Raw genomic sequence first — 22,032 nt, 5'->3', positions numbered from 1 at the left:
CTCATTTGATGAGTTTTGACACACACATACACCTAGGTAACCCAAACACATATTAAGAGATGAAACACTCCCATCGCCATATAAAGTACCCTTACATCCCTTACTAGTCAATCCTGTCCTCACCTCCGCTTCCAAAGACAACCACTGATCTGTTTTCACTACAGATTAGTTTTGCCTGTTCTAGAATTTATTAATAGAATTATAAAGTATGTCATCTTTTGGTGTCTGATTTCTTTCACACCGTCTAATGTTTTTGAGATTTATTCCTGTTGCTACATATATTTTAAAATATACCGTTTTTACATCCGTTCTTCCATTGAGAAACACTTGGGCTATTTTCAGATTTTGCTATTATGAGTAAAACTGCCATAAACATTCTTATACAAGCCATTTTGTGGACATATGTTTTCAATTCTCTGGGGTAAATATCTAGCAGCAGACTTGCTGGCCAAAGGGTTAATGTATGTTTAGATTTTAAAGAAACTGCAAGACTTTTTCCAACATGGTTGTACCATTTCATGTTCCCAACAACATATAAGAATTAAATATAATACATCGATGTATGCTATAAATCCTACAATTCAACGGTATACTTTTTGCTTTAATTAGCCATATGCATTTTAAAGAAATTAAAAAAGAAAAAAAGTAAAAAAAAAAAAAAGTTTTGTTTTTTATTGAGATGGAATTTTGCTCTTGTTGCTCTCGGCTCACTGCAACCTCTGCCTTCTGGGTTCAAGCGATTCTCCTGCCTCAGCCTCCCAAGTAGCTGGGGTTACAGGTATGCACCACCATGCCCAACTAATTTTGTATTTTTAGTGGAGAGGGGGTTTCACCATGTTGGTCAGGCTGGTCTCGAACTCCTGACCTCATGTGATTCACCCACCTCGGCCTCCCAGAGTGCTGGGATTATAGGCAAGAGCCACTGCGCCCTGCCAAAAAATCTTTTGTATTTACCAACATATTTATTATTATCTCTGAAGTTTTTCCTTTTATTTCCCTGTAGGTCTGGGTTTCCATTCGATGTCATTTTCCTTCAGAACGAAAAATCCTTTAGTATTTCTTATAGTGCAGGTCTGTTGATAATTTTCTTGGTTTTCCCTTATTTTTAAATGTTTTTATTTTGCCTTCACTCTTGAAAATTACTTCTGCTGATTATTGAATTCTGGGGTTGACAGAATTTTTTTCTTTCAGCACTTGGAAGATTTTCTCCTACCGTCTTTTGGTCTCCATTATTTCTGATAAGAAATCGGCCATCATCTGTATTATTGCTCCCCCTCTATCTAATGTGTCATTTTTCTCTGGTTGCTTTCAAGGTTTTCTAATTGGTTTATAGTAAATATATAGCATTTAGGTGTTGTTCTCTTTGTATTTATGCTGTTTGAGATTAGCTGAGGTGTTAGAATCTGTAAATTTATTTTTTACTAAATTTGGGGAAAACTTTAGCCACTATTTCTACTAATACTATCTTTTGCATCATTATCTCTGTTTATCTTTTTGTAACATGTGTATAATTATACATATGTAAGACCATTTGATATCGTCCCACAAGGCACTGAGGCTCTTTTTATTCTTTTTAAACTATTTTCTCTCTGATTTTCAGATTGGATACTTTCCATTGATCTGTCTTCAAGTTCATGTCTCTTTCTCTGTCATCTCTAATGTTTTATTAAGCCCATCAATGACTATTTAATTTTAGATATTATATTTTTCCATTTCATTTTCTTATAGTTTCTATTTCTCTGTTGAGATTTCCTATCCACTCATTATATGCATATTTTACTTTACATATTTGGACATAGTTACAGTAACTTTTAAAACTCTTTTCTATTAATTTCAACATCTGGGTCATCTTGGGGCTGGTTGGTTTCACTGAATGCCTTTTTTCTTTAGTATGAGTTATATTTTCCTGTTTCTTCACATGTCTAATAACTTTGGGCTATATCCTGGACATTGTGAATGATACACTGTATACACTTGAAATTTTGTTATATTATTCTATACAATATCAACTTTTCTGTTTTAGCAGTTAACCCTGATGAACTCAAACACCAAACTGTTACTACTGAAGTGGGCAGCAAGTGAAATCTCTATTCAGTCCTTCCAGCCTTGGAAGAGTTGCTTGGAATCTGTCCTCACATGCTTAGGAGCTACCTAGAGATCTGATCAGAGTTTATATATAGAATTTGGGGCTCCCCTACATGGCTCTCCCCTTTACAGGATTTCCCACGTCACTTTCTGGTTGTTTTTGTGGCCCATACTCTGCCCTCTGATTCCTCAATCAATAAGGCTACAAGTTTCTATATAATTTTAGTAGCACTGCGAGGACTGGGGCCTACACTCTTACAAAAACAAACAAACAAAAAATATAAAACCAGGGAATTCACTCAGTGATATTCTCTTTTTCCAAGTGTTAATTCTCTTCCAGCTTCTGCCTGTTTGGTTATTCTCTAGTACCCTCATATAGCTGTTTGTTTTATATTTTGCCCACAGTTTATAACTGTTATGTGGCCGTGCTAATATAAGTGACTTTGCCAGAAGCAGAATCTTCTTTCCTTTGTGTAGCTACAGGGGATAAAAATGATCCTAATATAAATAGCATAAACTATATAAAAATGAAAGTACTCTATGATTCACATTGCTGCACTTTTTGTCTTCTGATCAAAGAGTCAATGTACAAGAGACTATGGAAGCACTATCCAACAGAACTTTCTAAGATGACAAAAAAATTTTTCTGTGCTATCGAATATGGCCGCTACTAGCCACATTAGTCTATTTTTGCACTTAAAATGTGATTATTGTGATTGGGAAACCAAATTTTTTACTTTATTTAATTTAATATAACCACCTGTGGCTAACAGCTACTACATTGGGCAATCCAGCTCTAACAATCGTGTAATCTGGTCTTCCTGTTTTACAGGTAATGAACCAGCAGCCCAAAGAGCTTCCACAAGAGGCCTGTCCATGACAGAAGGCCTCTAGTGGCAAAACCAGGTTTTGAATTTAGATCTCCTAATTCTTAATCTCAAGTTGCTTCTACTCTACATATGAAGAGACTACAAAACATTATGACTGACAGAGGAGAATGAAAAATATAATAGATGGAGTGATGATAAAGTAGAACTTCGAAAATTACAGTTGGAAAAGATGAAACAGCTGAGGACAGAATGATTTGCAAACATAACATACATTACACATACATATACATATATTCCCCAGATGTACAATTTCTTTTGAGGTGGTAATTATTTTATCAGCAGAAGAAAAAGAGCTTTTTATAACTCATTACAGGCCCAAAAAGTCAGTCTCAGCCTATTTATAATACAAAGTACAAAGAACACCATCAAGAAATTGATGTCCTGTCTCCATTCTTCACAAGCATCTACTTTCCAAGTCCTACAGTCTTCAGTGATTTGAGAGTTACTGTTTAGCAATCCTATTTGTTTCTCAAAAGCCTGTAAGATACACACCCCAGAAAAGTTGCCAAGCCTTCCCCTCATGAACTCAATACTCCCTATGAGGATTTGTTTCTCTGCTAAAATGGAATGCTTTTTACCTTTTAACCCACTCTCCTGTACTATTAGAAGTAAAATAATTACCTCAACTACATTCTTTCTCTCTTACACACACACACACACACACACACACGCCACAAGCCTTTGTATGGATTTCATATTAGCATTATTGCAAATTATATAATAAAGTATAGAAAATGTCTGCAAAAAGGTCCAAGAAAAATAGCATTGTTTTCAGAGAAAGTGCTGTGGTCAGGATGATGTCATCAAAAATCATCTAATTAATTTCCTGTAGCTACATCCTAAAGGAAATCCAGAAGGCTCAATTTTCTCACAAAGTAGTCTTTTCTTTTGGTCAGTAACGGTTCATGCAAACCCACAGGTGTCAAATTGATAATGATTATGATTCACCTTTATTCTTCACTATCACAAAAAAATGAAATTTCATTTTAAAAGATTTTTCATGTGAAACGCATCATCAGAATATAAAAAGTATCCTTTCTTTTAGAGATAGGGTTTCACCATGTTGCTCAGACTGGCCTTGAACTCCTGGCTCAAACAATTCTCTCACCTTAGTCTCCCAAGTAGTTGAGACTATAGGCGCATGCCACTACATCTCGTTGGAAGTATCCTTGTTGAATGTGAATTTTAGATTTTAGTTACTAGGAGCAAAGTAACTGCAGAAATGACCAGATGATTAAACTGAGTTGGTATTTACTACTCAACTTTATACAACAACTTCTCCAGCTCTGAGTAAAATAAAGATTATCACTCATAAGAACCAAGGAGAGGAGAGCACTTTTTACCTACTACCACCCTCAATGTTCTTCCTGCAGACCAACAGGCATTTATCATGACTGGCCTGGAATACCATAGGAAGTTTGCCAGGAGATGTGAGTTTCAAGGGCAAGAATGATGGCTTATTCATCTTTATATCCAAAGGCATTACAGCACCTGGTACATAGTAAGCACAAACATGTTGAATGGATAAATGGATGAGATTATTAAAATAAATAAACTGTGCCCCTTTTCAACCAGAAGCTCCCAATTCTACAGTGGGGAGAAGAACACCATTACAAACAAATATATGGGAAGTACTGTAACTAAGGGATCACCAAGGGCCACAGTTTCTCAATCAATTTGAAAAAACAAACTAACAGATTGATATCAAGTGCTAAGGTGTTTACAGCAGCCTTTCTGGTGAGCAATTTGGGTAAATCTTTTAATTTAAAATATGTACTAGATATGACACCAAAAGCATAGATAACAAATTAAAAATAAGCAAATGGGACTACATCACACAAAAAGCTTCTGTGGCCAGGCATGGTGGCTCACGCCTGTAATCCCAGCACTTTGGGAGGCCAAGGCGGGAGGATCACGAGGTCAGGAGATCGAGACCATCCTGCTAACATGGTGAAACTTCGTCTCTACCAAAAAAAAATACAAAAAAAAATTAGCTGGGCATGGTGGCGGACGCCTGTAGTCCCAGCTACTCGGGAGGCTGAGGCAGGAGAATGGCGTGAACCTGGGAGGTGGAGCTTGCAGTGAGCCGAGATCATGCCACTGCACTCCAACCTAGGCAACAGAGTGAGCGTCTCAAAAAAAAAAAAAAAGAAAGAAAAGAAAAGAAAATAGACATTCCTCAAAAAATTTAAGAAGAGCTACATTATGATCCAGCAATTCCACTTCTGAGTATATATCCAAAGCAAATGAAATCAATGTCGAAGACATGTCTGAACTCCATTCACTGAAGCATTATTCATAATAGCCAAGATATGGAAACAACCTAAGTGTCTGTCAGATGTATAGATTCAGAAAACATTTTGTGTGCGTGTGTGTGTGTGTACAGACCAACATACATATACACACATACATACAAAAAATATATGTAAAATGAAATATTATTCAGCCATAAAAGAAAGAAATCCTGCCATTTGTGAGACAGTAGAGATGACTCTGAAGTACATTACGCTAAGTGACATAAGCCAGAAGGACATATACTATATGATTTTACTTACACGAAATTCCACTTATACGTGGAACTTTTAAAAAGTCAAACTCATAGAAGCAGATAGTAGAACAGAGGTTGCCAGGGCTTGGGGTGAGGGAAATGGGAAGATGTTGGTCAAATAGTACAAACCTTCAGTTATAAGATAAATAAGTTCTGGGGACTGTAACACACAGTATGGTGACTATAGTTAATAATACTCTATTGTTTACTTAAAATTTGCTAAAATAATAGATCTTAAGTGTCCTCACCACCCCAACACATATAAATTATAACTAAGTACGACACTTAATTGTTAATCAATTTGATTATGGTCATTTCACAATGTATACATATATAAAACAATCACATTGTACACCTTGAATACATACAATTTGTATTCCGTAATTATACTTCAATAAGGCTGAATAAAATTTTTTAAATAATATAATGTACAAGACACCTGTTGACCCAGGAATCCCACTTCTCAGATGCTATTCTAGTTCTAAATGTATACAAAGAGACTTATATATGGTCTTTTTCACTGCAACCACGTTTGTAATGGCAAGAAAACAACAACAAGGAAACCAAAACAACTCCCTGAATTTCAACAGTGGACAAATGGTGCACCCATAATACATACTAGTACACAGAAGTTCAAAACAATGTAGTTGATCCATGTGTGCTGACATGAAAAGAGGTTCAAGATTATTAAGTAAAAAAATCATTTGAAGAACAATATCACATTCCCATTTATGAAAAATAAAACAATACATTTTTATACATGTATATTTAAATCCATAGAAGGTGGGCTAGAACCCCACTAATAGAAAAATAATATGTCATAAATATAATTTAAACTTTCCAGTAATCCATGAAAATGTAAAAAGTAAAATTAATTTTAATAACACATTTAAATCCAATATAGCCAAAATATTATCACTATATTAAACAATATAAAAAATTAATAAGATACTTTACATTCTTTTTGTTCATTCTAAGCCTTGAATTCCAGAGCATATTTTACATTTACAGCACATCTCAATTCAAACTACCCACATTTTAAATGCTCAATAGCTACATGTGGAAGTAGCTACCACAATGAGCAGTATAAATCTAGGAGAATGCACTTCAAACTGGTAACAGTGGTTATTTCTGGAAAAGACAGTTTTTAAATCTTTTACATCAATAACTAACTCATACATTACTTATGGAATGATAAAACTAGAACAATAAAAAAACAAGTAGCATGGGAATACAGATGGCTGAGCAAATAACACTGTTCCCAGGGTTGCTGAATCTCTGGATCAAGGAAGGGAATCAGGGAAAAATAAAATTTAAAAATACCATTTACAATAGTGAGCTAAGCGCACACACACACACACACACACACACACACACACACACACACACACACAAACCTAAGGATAAAATTAAGAAACTATATATAATAGTTCTACACTGAAAAGAATAAAACACTGCTGGAAGAAATTCTGCAAGGCCTAAATAAATGGAAAAATATACCATGTTTATGGAATATAACATTAAAATATATTCATAGATTCAACGCTATCCCAGTCAAAATTCCAGCAGGATGTTTAAGCAGAGGAAAGGAGAACTGACAAGCTAATTCTAAGATACACATATATGTAAAGAACCTGGAATATCTTCAGCAATCTTGAAGTAGAACAAAGCTATAAAAATTACATTATCAAGTATCCAGATTCATTAAAAAGCTACAATAACTAGGCAGTTTACTATTGTCATAAAGATAGACAAAATTATTAACAGAGCAGAGTCTTTATATGTATACCATATATCTTACTTACGACAAAAGTAACATGCAGTACAGTCTCATGAATATAGAGTGCTGGGTCAACTGGATATCCATGTGGGAAAAAAACATGAACTTTGATTTCTACCTCAACGCAAACAAGTTAATTCCAAGTGGCAGTAAATCTAAATGCAATGACCTTGGGATACACAAACATTTTCTTAAACAAGACACAAAAGGCTCTAACAAACAAAAGTATTGATAAATCGGACTTAACTAACATTTGATAAGATATTAGGTGGAGAAGATGAGAATTGAGAAAGACAGCTTCAATGTGGTAGAAATGACAACTAAACCTGAAAAAGAAAAATGTTGCTAAGGAGGCAAAGATGAGGTCTTCTATGTAGAGACCAGAAAGAGTAAAGGTACAGAAGGGTAAAAGCAGAAGGTCAGTAGACTTGCATAAATAGATTAAAAGGTGTACAATATTCAGAGCAGTTGAAGAAAAGTAATAAGAAAAGGTTAAGAAGGGGTTTGTACTTTATCCTAGAGAGAAAAGGAAGCTGTCAAAGGCTAAATTTAAGCACGCTTTTTCTGATGACGTAATTCATGATCAGAACTAAATTTTAGAAGGATAACTCAAAGAGCTTATAGAAGATGGACTAGATCAAGAAGAAACTAGAATTAGGACAAGGTTAAAACAGGGCTTCACAAATTAGAATAGTTACATGTCCCAGTGTGACAAGAGGTATGCAAAGCTATCTAATAAAATCTACAGCACTTTTTCCAGGAGTATCTTGTTTACTTGAATATTTAGGGAAAAACAACTTCACACTAAAACAAACACTGATATAATGTAGTCATATGCAATATTCATAAGCGTAATTTAAATAACGACAGCAATAACATCAATAATAACAATAGCATCCCTTTTGCATCCTAATTATGTCTAAGGCACTATCCTCATCAAGCGCTTTATGCGAACTCATTTAATTCTCACAACAATAAGCAAAATAGATACGATAAGAATCACTTCCTCCATTAAACTACACATAGAGTTATTTGCTCACATGCGTGTTTCCATATACCTTTTCCTTTTTACTTTTTAAATTTTGTAATTAAGGTTTAACAATTCTTTACATTGCTGATGATATAACTTGATATAACCACTTTGGAAAACTGGCAAAACTTCCTAAATCTAAACATCATATGTATGAACAAATACCTAATAGAAATAAGTGCTGATGCTCATCAAAAGATATTCACAAAAATTTTACAGCAGCATTTTTATAACAGCTCCAAAATGGAAACAACTCATGAGTCCATCAGTACACTTAAAAGAGTTGTACAGGCCGGGCGCAGTGGTTCACGTCTGTAAGCCTAGCACTTTGGGAGGCCGAAGCAGGTGGATCACGAGGTCAAGAGATCAAGACCACTCTGGCTAACACAGTAAAACCCTGTCTCTACTAAAAAATACAAAAAAAATTAGCCGGGAGTGGTGGCGGGTGCCTGTAGTCCCAGCTACTTGGGAGCCTGAGGCAGCAGAATGGCGTGAACCCGGAAGGCGGAGCTTGCAGTGAGCCAAGAGAACACTACTGCACTCCAGTCTGGGCAACAGAGCGAGACTTCGTTTCAAAAAAAAAAAAAGTTATATAATTTTTAGGTCACATGGTAATAAGTGGCAGAGCCAAAACTCAAGCCCAACTTCGTTGAATATCTAATTTCACACTCTCAACCACTATCCTATATTGGAAAGAAATTATCTACTCATGGCAGCAGCTTCAGACTTTGCTCATAGACCCAAATAGTACACATCCTTTCTCCTCCACTTGCATAAGAATATCTATTAAAAGGTGTGGAAAGTTCTGAGAGGAGGGTACTGCAACAGTCTAGGTAAAAGAGATGGGAGGAGACAGGAAAGAGATTTTTAATACAGAAAGAAAAGAATCAAGTAACCAACCAAACATGAGAGTGAGGGGAGGAGGTGGTTTGGGCAACAGGACAATGGTGAATGCAGAAATAGGCACAAATTGAGGGCTCAATCAACAGAGTTGAAGGTACGTATCCAGGAGGCAGATGAGAGTATGAAGCTCAAGAGACAAATCAGACTCATAAAAAATACTTTGGAGTTACCAGCATATTTGTATATCAGATTTCCTGAATAGAGAACACTATCTCCAATACTATGTAATTTATGTACCCTTCTGACAATTAATATTAACTCACAGGAGGGCCTCTGTGGGGTAAGCAAATTTAATTTTGAAACCATTAAAGTAGATAGAAGGTTAGCCAGAATAAAAAAATCTTGTGGAGAAGACACCACCTCCCCTATTAAGCATTTGAGAGCAACAGTAGAAAAGAAAACCTATTAAGCTGCATTGGTGTGCCTGTAGTCCCAGTCACTCAGGGACTGAGGCCTGACGCCAGGAGTTTAAGGCCACAGTGTATTATACTCACACTTGTGAATAGCCACTGCACTACAGCCTGAGCAATGTAGCAAGAACTCTGACTTTAAAAAACAATAAAATTAAAATAAATTTTTTTTTGGCCAGGCACAGTGGCTCATGCCCGTAATCCCAACACTTTGGGAGGCCGAGGCAAGTGGATCACCTGAGGTCAGGAGAGTGAGACCAGCCTGGCCAACATGGTGAAACCCTGTCTCTACTAAAAATAAAAATTAGCTGGGCATGGTGGTGCGCACCTGTAATTCCAGCTATTTGGGAGGCTGAGGCAGGAGAATCGCTTGAACCTGGGAGACAGAGGTTGCAATGAGCCGAGATGGTGCCATTGCACTCCAGCCTGGACGACAGAGCGAGACCCCATCTCAAAAAAAAAAAAAATTTTTTTTTAAAGAAAACCTACTGCTTTTCAAAGGTAGGTAGACAAACTACTTTCAGGCTGCTATCTAGCTACTTTGGAAAATCCTAAAACTTATTATAGCCAAAGATGCAAGAGGCAGAAAGATGCAGTTTCGTATCCTTCCCACTCATAGCATTTACAGTATTAAATTTTGCTTCAAAAGGCAGTGTACTGTATTTTATTTCACTATCAAAATGATGCAAAAGGGCAAATAAGGTATAATTTAGGGTCACAGGTACAATGTAAGAATAGGATAATCATAAAATCTGTATTACCTGAACTTTTTGTATTGAAGATGGTATGACTGCTGTTTGGGAGTGTTCTCAAAGTTCTAATTAGCACAATCATTAAGAGAAAAAAATCAGGAGTGTAATATAAGAACATAAATGTACAAAATTATCATTATCTTCAAATAATTCACATTACAAGAGAATCAACAAAAAATTATGCACTAATATAAGATAATTTTCATATGGCCAGTGACAAAACATGCAAGATAAACACCTTTCCTATATACCATCAATAACTATTTTTTTAAAAAAATCACAATGAGGGCCTGGTGTGGTTACTCATGTCTATAACCCCAGCACTTTGGGAGGCCAAGGTGAGAGAACTGCTTGAGCCGGGACTTCAAGACCAGCCTAGGCAACATAGTGAGACCTTGCTCTACAAAAAATTTTCTCAAATTAGCCAGGCATGGTGGCCTGTGCCTGTAGTCCCAGCTACTTGGGAGGCTGAGGTGGGAGGATCAATTGAGCCCAGGAGGTCAAGGCTGCAGTGAGCCATGATTGTACCACTGCACTCCAGGCTGAGTGACCTTGTCTCAAAAAAAAAAAACACACACACACACAATGAAAAATATCTCATTTCCAATAAGATACATGAAGTGTATAGCAAAAAAAAAAACTCCTTAAAAATGTAGATCAGTGAGGGGACATGTAAGAATAAATGGAGAGACAGACCAGGCAACTAAACGGAAGACTGACTATTAAAAAGACATCAATTTATTCATAAGTAATATGAAAATTCCATACAATTCCAATAGACACCCCAATGAATCATTCTCTAAAATCTAACAGAATGATTTTAAAGTTCATTTATGGGGTAAGGGGACAAGAATATCCTAGACATTAAAAAAAAAGAATAAAGGTATAGGACTTCTCTAGCAAATATAATGTATTACAGGGCAATAATAATTAAAACTGTGTGTTATTAGAACACAAAGTGCCTAACAGCTCAGTGGGATGACACAGCAATGCCCAGAATCAGACCAATACAAAATAACCAATACCACTATAGAAGAAAATAGGTTAAGAGTATTATAGTTCTTTATAAAGGAAATAGAAGCATAAAGCTCTTTATAAAAGAAATTTTAAAAAACAGTCAACCCAAATAGTGATCAAAGAAATACAAATTAACACAATAAGATATCACCTTTTTCTTAACCTATTAAATTGACTTTTTGGTTTTAATATTAATGCCCAGTGTTGGCCAGTGAAGGGAAATGAAACCTCTGATACATTGCTGATAGGCCTGAAACAGATGCAGCTTTCCTGGGAGCAATTAGCAATAGGTATAAGAAGACTTACTATGTTTATTCCAAACCAGCCCACTTCTAATAATTTAACTAAAGGAAATGATAAGAGATGTGTTTAAAGATTTACCTACAAGGATATTTTTCCAGATTTTATAATACCAAAGCTTTTGAAACAACCTAAATATATAACAATAGGAAAATAGATGAAATGAATTATGAGAAAGTCATAAGAATTTCAGTAGAAAATAGAATGAAGAAATGTGTTATAAGTGGAAAACCATAAGTGCAAAAAGTTATAAAACAGCACTCCAAGAGGATTTCCATTTTGGTTTGAATATATATAAACAATCATAATTACATATATGACTAAAAGAACATACCAAAAATGTTAACAGTATGGTAGGCTTATAATTACTTATTTTTAATCATTATGTAATTGGATAAAACTAATAAATATTAACTTTTTTTCTTGGAGACAGGATCTCTCTCTGTTGCCCGGACTGGAGCACAGTGGTGCGAACTTGGCCCACTGCAACCTTGGCTTCCCAGGCTCAAGCAATCCTCTCACCTCAACCTCCTGAGTTGCTGGGATTACAGGCATGTGTCACCATACTCAACTAATTTTTGTATTTTTTGAAGAGACCAGGTTTCACTATGTTGCCCAAGGTGGTCTCAAACTCCTGGGCTCCAGTAATCTGCCCACCTCGGCCTCCAACTCCTGGGCTCAAGTAATCTGCCCACCTTGGCCTCCCAAAGTGCTGGGATTACAGGCATGAGCCACTGTACCAACACTATATTAACTTTTATAAAAAACAAGATTCTGTGACTATATTGAATAGGATTGTGGTAAATATCTGATCTTTGCTAAAGCCACAAACCCTCTTATCACTCAGCAAAACATGACTGATACGCTAACCAGAGTTTAGGATCACATTTCAAGTTTCACCTGTTTCACAAAGCTTCCTCAAGTTTCTACCAGTCTCTACCCCTCTAGAATTCCAGAATTTCAGCAGTGATTAAGAGGGCGTTCATCATTTATTGTTGAAACAATGTTTTAACATTTTCATGTATTAAAGCTTGCCTCAAAAAGAAAGTAAGTCCCTCAAAGGGAGTAACCCCACACCACACTACCCAGACCTTGAACCCTAAGCACAGTATTAGGTGCCTTATGAGAAGACATCACACTTAACTGAATTAAATCTCAGAATGGCCAACTAAAACTCTGAACCTAGATAAAATACATATTGCTAAAATAGTTTCCTTTAGATATTTTGTACATTCCTGTATGTTCTAAACCAATATTAACTCCAGTCTTAATAATTGGTGGCTGGTTTCAGGGATACAGAGATAAAAATTTCCAGTAAAACATAGGCAGGTAAGCAGCAGCAATCAAAAACAACCTTAAAAATTAGAGAAATGCCCTTGTTCACTGCAGCATTATTCACAATAACCAAGATATGGAAACAACCTAAGTATCTATCAAGAAATGAAAGTGTAAAGAAGTTATAGCTCACACACACAGACACATACGTATACTGGAATGTTATTCAGCCTTAAAAAAGAAGGAAATCCTGACATTTGCAACAACATGGATGAACTTGGAGAATATCATGTTAAGTGAAATAGGCCAGACACAGAAAGAAAATTACTACATGATCTCACTTATATATGGAGTCTAAAGTAGCTGAATTCATACAAGCAGAGCATAGACAGAATGGTGGTTACCAGTGGGGGTTGAGGGAGAGGAATGGGAAGATGTTGGTTAAAGAGTATACAGTTTCAGATATGTAGGATAAATAAGTTCTAGAGCTCTAATGTATACCAGGAAGCTACAGTTAATAAATCATATTGTATACTTAAAATTCACTAAAAGATTAGATCTCAAATGTTCCCCCCCTCCAACAGAAAGTTAAAAAGAATTACTGAATGCTCACTATGTATCAGATACAGGAAATAAATTTAAGAACAAAAAAACTAAGAAAAATACATTAATTTCTCATGAAAATGAATGGTACTTTATAATTCCTGAGGCAAACACAATAGAAGAAACACAGTGAGAAAAGGGGAAATTCCATAGGTTAGTCAAGGAATCAGATAAATATGGGCTAAACAGGAGGAACAACTCAGGAGGCCTCTGAAATAGTTGAACTATCTATGGCTAACAACCCAAATGGGCCACTGTGAAAAGGGAATGGCCAGAAGAGGTTGATTATTAAGTCTTAATAATCAGAAATTTTGAGGAGAATATTATTAAGCTTAGAAAAGGAATTTGGTAGCTGGACATTCTCTCCTCACACAAGGGAAAAAAGAAATTCTCCTCAGTGGGAATTTTAAATCAGCCCTGCAGTCTATTACTTATACATAAGGAGAATATCCCAACAGACAGGCTTGTGAACTACTACAGTAATGGTTATGCAAACGGCAATTTTGGAAGGGCAGAGGAGTGACTGTGGTAGGTGGCAAATCTAAGATGGCTAGGTTTGGGGAAGGAATGGGTACCAGTATTACCTTAGGGTCCCTTCCATCCTCATAATTCAGTGATTTCTTAATAACATATTGTACAGCAGAGGTTATAAAACATGATATAAATTACACTATTGAGAAGAGGGAAGGCAGAAAAATTTCATTCCTCCTGTTTAACATCTATGATATTACCCATTTAAAAGTCTTTCCACCCTTTGTATTAATTGGGCTAATACATATACCTTGAAGGTTAGGAAAAAAAGAGTATAAATGCAGCCCTTGCCTTCCCCCCACTCCCTGTGACAGAGTCTTGCTCTGTCACCCAGGCTGGAGTGCAGTGGCGCAATCTCGGCTCACTGCAACCTCCACCTCCCAGGTTGAAGCAATTCTCCTGCCTCAGCCTCCCGAGTAGCTGGGATTACAGGCACCCACCACCAAGCCCAGCTAATTTTTGTATTTTAAGTAGAGACAGGGTTTCACCATGTTGGCCAGGCTGGTCTTCAACTCCTGACCTCATGATCCGCCCACCTCAGCCTCACAAAGTGCTGGGATTACAGGTGTGAACCACCATGCCCGGCCAGCTCTTGACATATTTATAGCAATCTATCCCTTCACTAAATGGACCTATCTGGACAACTATGCTGTTTTAGTTCTTAAACCTGGCTCTCACTTCTTAATGCCATTAGTATATCTGTCTCTAGAAGTGTGATCTCTCATTTCACTCCCTGAACATCAAGAAATCAGATCATCTGGCTTATAAGAATTGTTTGTAATGTTAGAGTTAATTGGGCAATAAGAAAAGTGTTCAGGTAACTCTCTAGAGAATAAAATTGCCCAAAATCTGCAGCCCTTTAATAGTCTGTTTTGATGGTTTTCAAAGGCTTTTCTTCCCCAATTCCTTCCTAGTGCGTGATCATGTTCCTGAGACATGAAGTTGCTGGATCATTTAAACAATACAATTAATCTTTATAAGGTCCCATAGTAGAATTCTTAGATGTAAACGTGACTAAACATATTTCTCAACACATAGATTGATTTATAAACTTATTGTTGCCTCTGCTATTAACCTTCTCTTCCCTATTAATAATATTATAATAAAAGCTATCATTTATGGAATTCCTTTGTGGAATGCCATTATGGAAATCCTGGCACCATGCTGGGCACTTTACATATATTATTTGTAATCCTACCACAACTGTGTTTGGAATAAATAGAATAATCATTTCCTGAATGAGAAAACAGAGGAAAAAAAGAAGAGTTGTTATAACTACCCCCAAAATCCCACAGCCAGGAAGTACTGCAGCTGGGATTTAAATCTGGGTCTATCTGACACCAAACCTCACCTTTCCACTCTGCAGACACTCTCTAATTATGTTACATCTACTGAATATTAACTCTTTGAAGATATTATGGTTCATCTCCTTAATAAAGACTACAATGATATTTCTTTACCATTATGATTCAGATATCTCAATCAAAATCAATATGCTTCTGAGTTGAAAATCCACCAAAGCAACAATGTAAACAGTTTGCGGTAATAATATCCGATCTAAAAAAAAGCAATGTTTGCTTTTTACAATTTAATGAGTATGGCATAATGATATAGCTTTTTTCTAATTTTACATAAACTTATGCACATTTGAAGAAAATAAGAACAATGCATCTGACAAAGCTGTTAGATCGCGAGGTCAAGAATAAAGTCTTATCTATTTCTATATATACAAGGACTATGCTTGGATATACAGAACACTCAATTGTTGATGAAAAACAGAATTAATAAGTCTCAAGTAATACTTTCTTCTGAAAGAAATATGTTAACATACCTGAAACAGTTTTTTTTTTTTTTTTAACAGAAAATAGAGCTCCACATTTCCAAAAGAAAAAAAAAAGTTTTTGGTCTGCAGATAAACTTCCTACCTCTCGATCTTTGAGTTTCATGGCGAGTACCAACTGATGCCTGTGGTTAGTGAGAGCCTCCCGGTAATTTCCTTTGGAGAAGAATGCAGAGCCCAGATTCCCATGAGCTCGGCATTCTCCTGTCTGGTCACCTGGATTGAATTGAGAAAATAAAAAAAAGAATTTCTTTAAATTAATAATGTTATTTATAATATATAATGGTCATCTTAATTTAAGAGACACAGATTTATTAGCTAAAAAGTATTTGTTTCTTCCACAAGACCCTATGTGGGGAGTTATTGTCCTAGAATTTAAATCTCTGGATAACAATTGCTATTATTGTCATAACATATAACTGCAGACAGGGACTTAGGTGTCTTGGAAACAAAAGGTTAAAGACCTTAACACAAACTAGCTGCTGTTTGAGTCCTCATTGCCTTGCTAATGACCTTTGATTCTAAACAACCATCGGCTTGTTGGTTCAGTCATTTGAATCCAAACCTACAAGAAAATATCTTTACAAGTATGCTGGTGGCAGATTCATCATATCCCTTCTGTTACTCCAATCCTATAAGTCCTTGAATAATCACCATAATGACCATCATAATCATAAGCCATACTTATTTTACAAATGAGAAAACTGGGTCACAGAGAGGTTAAGAAACTTGCCCCAAATCACAAAGCTAGTAAGTGGCAGAGCCAGGATTCTAAACCCAGTAGTCAGGCTCCATAGTTTACATTCTTAACCTCTACACTATACTATCTCCTTCAACAAAATGATGATGCATCCTAATGAAGGAAAAAATTAAAACTACAATGAAAGATTCACCCAACAATGTTATCATTTGACACATTTTGTAAGCCCAAATCTCTGAAGAGGGCAATGAGTATGTTATTCCACATCTCTTGGCCTTTTGGGAGTATTGGCACCTTGTTATATGAGAAAGCTGTAAAGACCTGAACAGTCTAAAACAGAGACTGTTCTAGGGGCACTCACTTTTTTTCTTTACTTTTTTTTTTTTTTTAAAGAGACAGGGTTTTGCTCTGTTGCCCAGGCTGGAGTGCAGTAGCATTATCATAGCTAAGTGTAACCTTGAATGCCTGGGCTCAAGCAATCCTCCCACCTCAGCCTCTAGAGAAGCTAAGACACAGGTACACCATACCCAGCTATTTTTTTTTCCCTTTTTTTTTTTTTTTTTTAGAAACAGGATCTCACTATGTTGCCCAGGGTGGTCTCAAATTCCTGGCCTTAAGCAATCCTCCCAAAGCACTGGGATTACAGGTGTGAGCAACCAGGCCATCACTTTTCATTGCATATTATTCTCATTCATGTCATGTTACTCAGCTTTCTTTGTTCCCTTTCTGCTCCGATATAGAGAAGAGAAGCATCACTCTACCTAAGGTTTTGGCTACATCCAAGTCCTGCTGCATATATCCAGTGCTCTTCTCTGTATTTCCAAGAGACCAGTAAGCACTGCTCAGGGCAGAGAAAACAGAACCTCTCAGTTTGAGGCTGCAGGTGCCAATCTTCAGTGCGGCTTCTAAGACAACCACGGAGGCCCCATGATGGCCAGCTGTCAGAAGTTCCTGCCCAACCACAGACACTACCACAAAGGGACTCTTGTCCAGTTTCATTTTCTGAAGCTGCTGATAAGTAGGCTCGAGGGAGTCTGAAAATAAATAACAATAACATAACAGGATAATGTAGGATGATACAAAAACAATCTTTTCTAATATGCTCTAGAAACAAATGTTTATCATACCTTTTGTGGCTTATTTCAAGTATAAACTCTTCAACCTTTATTCTAGCACCACCCTAACTGTCCACTTATCTCATATGACTAGTATCACAAACCCCAGTCCAGTAATTTCCTTCTCCTCTCTCTTGCATGTATATGTCTTATCCTCTCTTTTGGCCTTTGTGATTATGATGTGCCACCTTCCCTGAATAGTTCCCTCTCCTCTGTCCTGTTCCCCTCTCAAAATATTACAGGCACATGCCTCAAGTCCCACTTGTACTGGGAATATCCCCAGGTACTCTGGCATACATTAATTTGTGTATCCAAACCTGTGCTGAATTTTAATAGTATTGCACAGTTTGGTCATTAACAATTTTAGAATTGTTCCACATGTATTAATTTTTAAAATATTTTTCCAGCTAAATCTAAATACTGGTGTAGGACTATCTATTACAACTCCATAGCAAGTCGCACAATGTGGGTACTCAGAAAACTCATCATGAACACAGGTGAAAGTCCCTAACATGTCTGGCATTTGATAAGAGGTTTGTCTGTGACAGGTCTTGCTCCGTCACCCAGGCTGGAGTGCAGTGGCATAATCTTGGCTCACTGCAGGCTCAACCTTCTAGACTCAAGTAAATCCTTCTACCTCGGCCTCCCAAGTAGCTAGGACCACAGGCACACACCATCATCCGTGGCTAATTTTAAAAAATATTTGGGAGAGAGGAGGTCTCATTACGTTGCTCAAGCTGGTGTCAAACTCCTCGGCTCAAGCAATCCTCCCACCTCAACCTCCCAAAGTGCTGAGATTACTGGTGTGAGTTACCATGCCCAGGCTGATAAACTTGAATCTGCATGACAGATTAATAAACCCTGTAAATATTTTTTCCTAGAAGATGCAATAAAAGAAGCTCTCCCAAGAAAACCTTTGTCATTCTCACTGGTAACCCAGTATCCACTGCTGCTTCTGAGACCAGTAGCCTCCCACTAAAAGAATATTATCCATTTTTGTTTGCAGTCATAAATGAAACCATAAAGAAATCATCTGAATTTATTTATTAAGATGGAAGATAAAATTAGTGTTGGTCTCATTTTATTTTCATATGGTATTAAAAGAACATAGACAGGGGTCAGTAAGCCACAGGAGATTTTTTTCCCATTTGAAGCTAAGTTTGAATGTAGATTACCTCCAAGCTCCTTCTCGCAATTCTTTTTTTCTTTAAAGACAACTGCAGAGGTATTAATGATAGCCCTACAATAAGATGGCACTTATAAAGCATTTATTATTAGCTTTCCTGAAAAACTATTTCACATTAGTTTTTCCACTATGCACACGTAAAAAAATAATAATAATAAAAATAAACTATAAAAGGGACGGTCTCTTTAAATCTTGAGTCTCCTAGCCACCAGTACTGCATTAAAATGCGATTTTTACAATTTATGACTGTGAATCTAAACTCTCAACTAAAAAGCTCTCGTCTGAATCAACACTGCCACAGAAACCTTGAAACCTGAAAACCTGCGGGTGCCTAAAGCATGTTTTTCCTTCAATCAGATCACTAACAGAGAACAAAGAACATTTTTACAACTGTCAATATTCAAGCTGTGCAGAGTACTGGTAAACACTAGCTAACCAATGGGGTTAAGTACAGGCACAAGAACCCAGGAATTGCTAGAATAAAAAATAACAATACCATAATGAAATATTGTGAGCAGAATTTTGGTAGTGTCTGCTGATGAGTTTGGCAGTCAATGTTGATCACATTAGCATCCCACTGGCCAATTAGCAGAAACAAAAATAATAGAATTTTAGAGTTGAAAAGACTTTTAAAATATGTTCTCTTAGAAATGAAGAATCTGAGTATTTAAGTGACTTACCCAAAGTTGGAAAGCTTGGGACACAGCCAAGATAAGAACACACTGCAGGGCTCTAAGCCCAGGTTCTGTAATATCACACCAGGCAAGATTCTTGGTTGCTAGCAACATACAGCACTCTTGGCTGCTTGTAAGCAGAAAAGAAACAACTGAGTGACTACTGAGAAAGGTAGAAAACCAGCCCTCCAGATCCACAGTCAAAATCATACCACAAAAGCTGCCTGGTGAAGGCAACATAACCATTGCAACCAAACACAGGACACCATAGCTTACAATGCTCCTCCCCACACCACCTCACTGAATGCCACCCTTGGAAAATGAGTGTCACCATTGCCACTTCCACCACCAGAACAAATTCTGTGCTATCCTTTCTTCTTTGAACCTTTAGCTCCTGATTCAAGGATGGGGTCCCAGTTGCTAGGGAGAATGGGAAAATTAGGATCTGACGCTTTCAGCTTTTATTATAGATGGCAGAAGCAGAAGTGTATGATGGAGAATTCCCTAAACTGACAGCCCAAATTGACTGATGGCTAGCAAAGACACTATGCTTTACTTGGTGATATTTTTTCCCATAGCAACCACAGCTAAGTTAGAGAAACAGTCATCTAATTGAGCCTCTAAAATTACACAACAATGGTAGAAAGAAGAGTGAACACTGCCACAGAAATAAATATCTGGAAAATTCCCAAAAGAGAAAGAAATATTTAATTGTACAAATTTTCACTAGATGAAAATGAAACTGATGAAAGAGAAGTAGAAGATAAAATTTCCCTTCTCAGTATATAGGAAATACACTTCAAAAGATAAATTATAGTGCAAAGATCAATACAAGGCTAATATACAAAACATGCTACACAAGTTTGGAAAAGGGAGGGATTATCAAGGGCAACTGGAAAGCTTCATGGAAGCAGAACTTGATCTCTTGAATAAAGAGTAGGGCTTAGGTAAGTCTTTGCTATTTTCTGAGAGGAGAAGGTATTTTATGAAGAAGATTTGTCCTAACAGAAGTGCCAAGAGAAGATAGGTACATGAAATGACACGGACTGCTTGAACTGACCAAAGAATATTTGTAGGGAAGGAAGTTGATGTGAAATAATGGGGAAAACACTGAGCTAAATACATACAGACACCTGTATTTAAAAGTCACATAGCCTCAGTCTCTCACTTGGTCAAATGTATAGGTTGTAACTGTGGTGATTGTTACACAAATCTATTCATGTATATACGTATGTCTATGTGTACAGATATATACACACAAAAGTCCACTTCACTGTATATAAATTTAAAAATTTTTTAATATCAAATTTCTCTGCTTGGGCTGTAATTATGTCTCATTGGTCCACACCCACAATCAAAAGCTCTAGATATACAAGCGGTAAGATAAGTTTTCTAAATGTGTAGGTGATCACTACAATTATTTCCAACTCTATTATTCTAATTCCTATTTTAGAGTAAACTTGGGCTATTAGCAAAGGGACTAATTTTGTGATTTTATCAGTCTAGGTGAAACGGAGCTTTGGCAGCCCATAACTGTTAAGATGTTTTTCTTTCTAGAGTCTATGGAGATAATAGATGAAATAGGCAATGTCAAACCAACTCCATAAGAACATAAAGCCCTTTGCAACATCAATTCATCAACCATTAAGTGTTTTTGAAAGGTAAAGGCTTTAAAGTTTTAAGATGAACAAAATCATATTTCCTAACATTTGAAGAGCTTGTAGGAATGTAGCAGAGGCTAATAATAAACAAAATCACACTCAACTAAGAGATATACTGTATTTCATCAGTTCTGAGGTGCACATTTATTCACATATTAACAGTCCCTGAATTTGGGATATAATACCTCTGAACTCAACAATGCTATGAAATGGTATGTCACTTTTATATCTAAAGGGGCCTAAAAAAGCTCTTTCAGAATACATAAAAATATATGTTATCATCATAGTCGGTAGTTTTTTTCTTTCTTTGTAATACATAAAATAATGAGGCCAAGCATGGTGGCTCACACCTGTAATCCCAGAACGTTGGGAGCCAAGGCCAACGGCCCAGGAGTTCAAGATCAGCCTAGGAAACATAGTGAAACCCTATCGCTATAAAAAATACAAAAATTAGCTGGGTGTAGTGGCACAGACCTACAGTCCCAGCTATTCAGGAGGCTGAGGTGGGAGGATCACCTGAGCCCGGGAAGGTTCAAGGCTGCAGTGAGCCATGACAATGCCACTGTATTCCAGCCTAGGTGGCAGAGTGAGATCCTGTCTCAAAAATAATAATAATAACTTTTAATCCAGAGTTCTTAGAAGTGGTAAAATGTGCTATAGGACCCCAAAAGAGAAAGATGTTATTAACTCTATCAGGTTAGGTCTGGGAAGGCTTCCCAAAGGAAATGGCAC

General features: G+C 36.7%; 1 protein-coding gene across 3 annotated transcripts in view; it reads right to left on the bottom strand.

Annotated features, from left to right (window-relative positions):
* Positions 1-22,032, bottom strand: part of TTC28 (tetratricopeptide repeat domain 28) — a 723,416-nt gene that overhangs the window by 296,503 nt on the left and 404,881 nt on the right. For all 3 annotated transcript variants that reach the window (XM_050806773.1, XM_050806774.1, XM_050806775.1), the window contains exons 4-5: positions 17,426-17,698; positions 16,050-16,180 (exon numbers count right to left, since the gene is read on the bottom strand). In XM_050806773.1, coding sequence (XP_050662730.1) covers positions 16,050-16,180; positions 17,426-17,698 — 404 coding nt within the window. The remainder of the gene's footprint in view (positions 1-16,049; positions 16,181-17,425; positions 17,699-22,032) is intronic.

This window comes from Macaca thibetana, chromosome 10 (assembly GCF_024542745.1).
Source record: "Macaca thibetana thibetana isolate TM-01 chromosome 10, ASM2454274v1, whole genome shotgun sequence".
Lineage (NCBI taxonomy): Eukaryota > Metazoa > Chordata > Mammalia > Primates > Cercopithecidae > Macaca > Macaca thibetana.
Note: the sequence above shows the minus strand (reverse complement) of the source record. Positions and strands in the feature narration are given on the sequence as shown.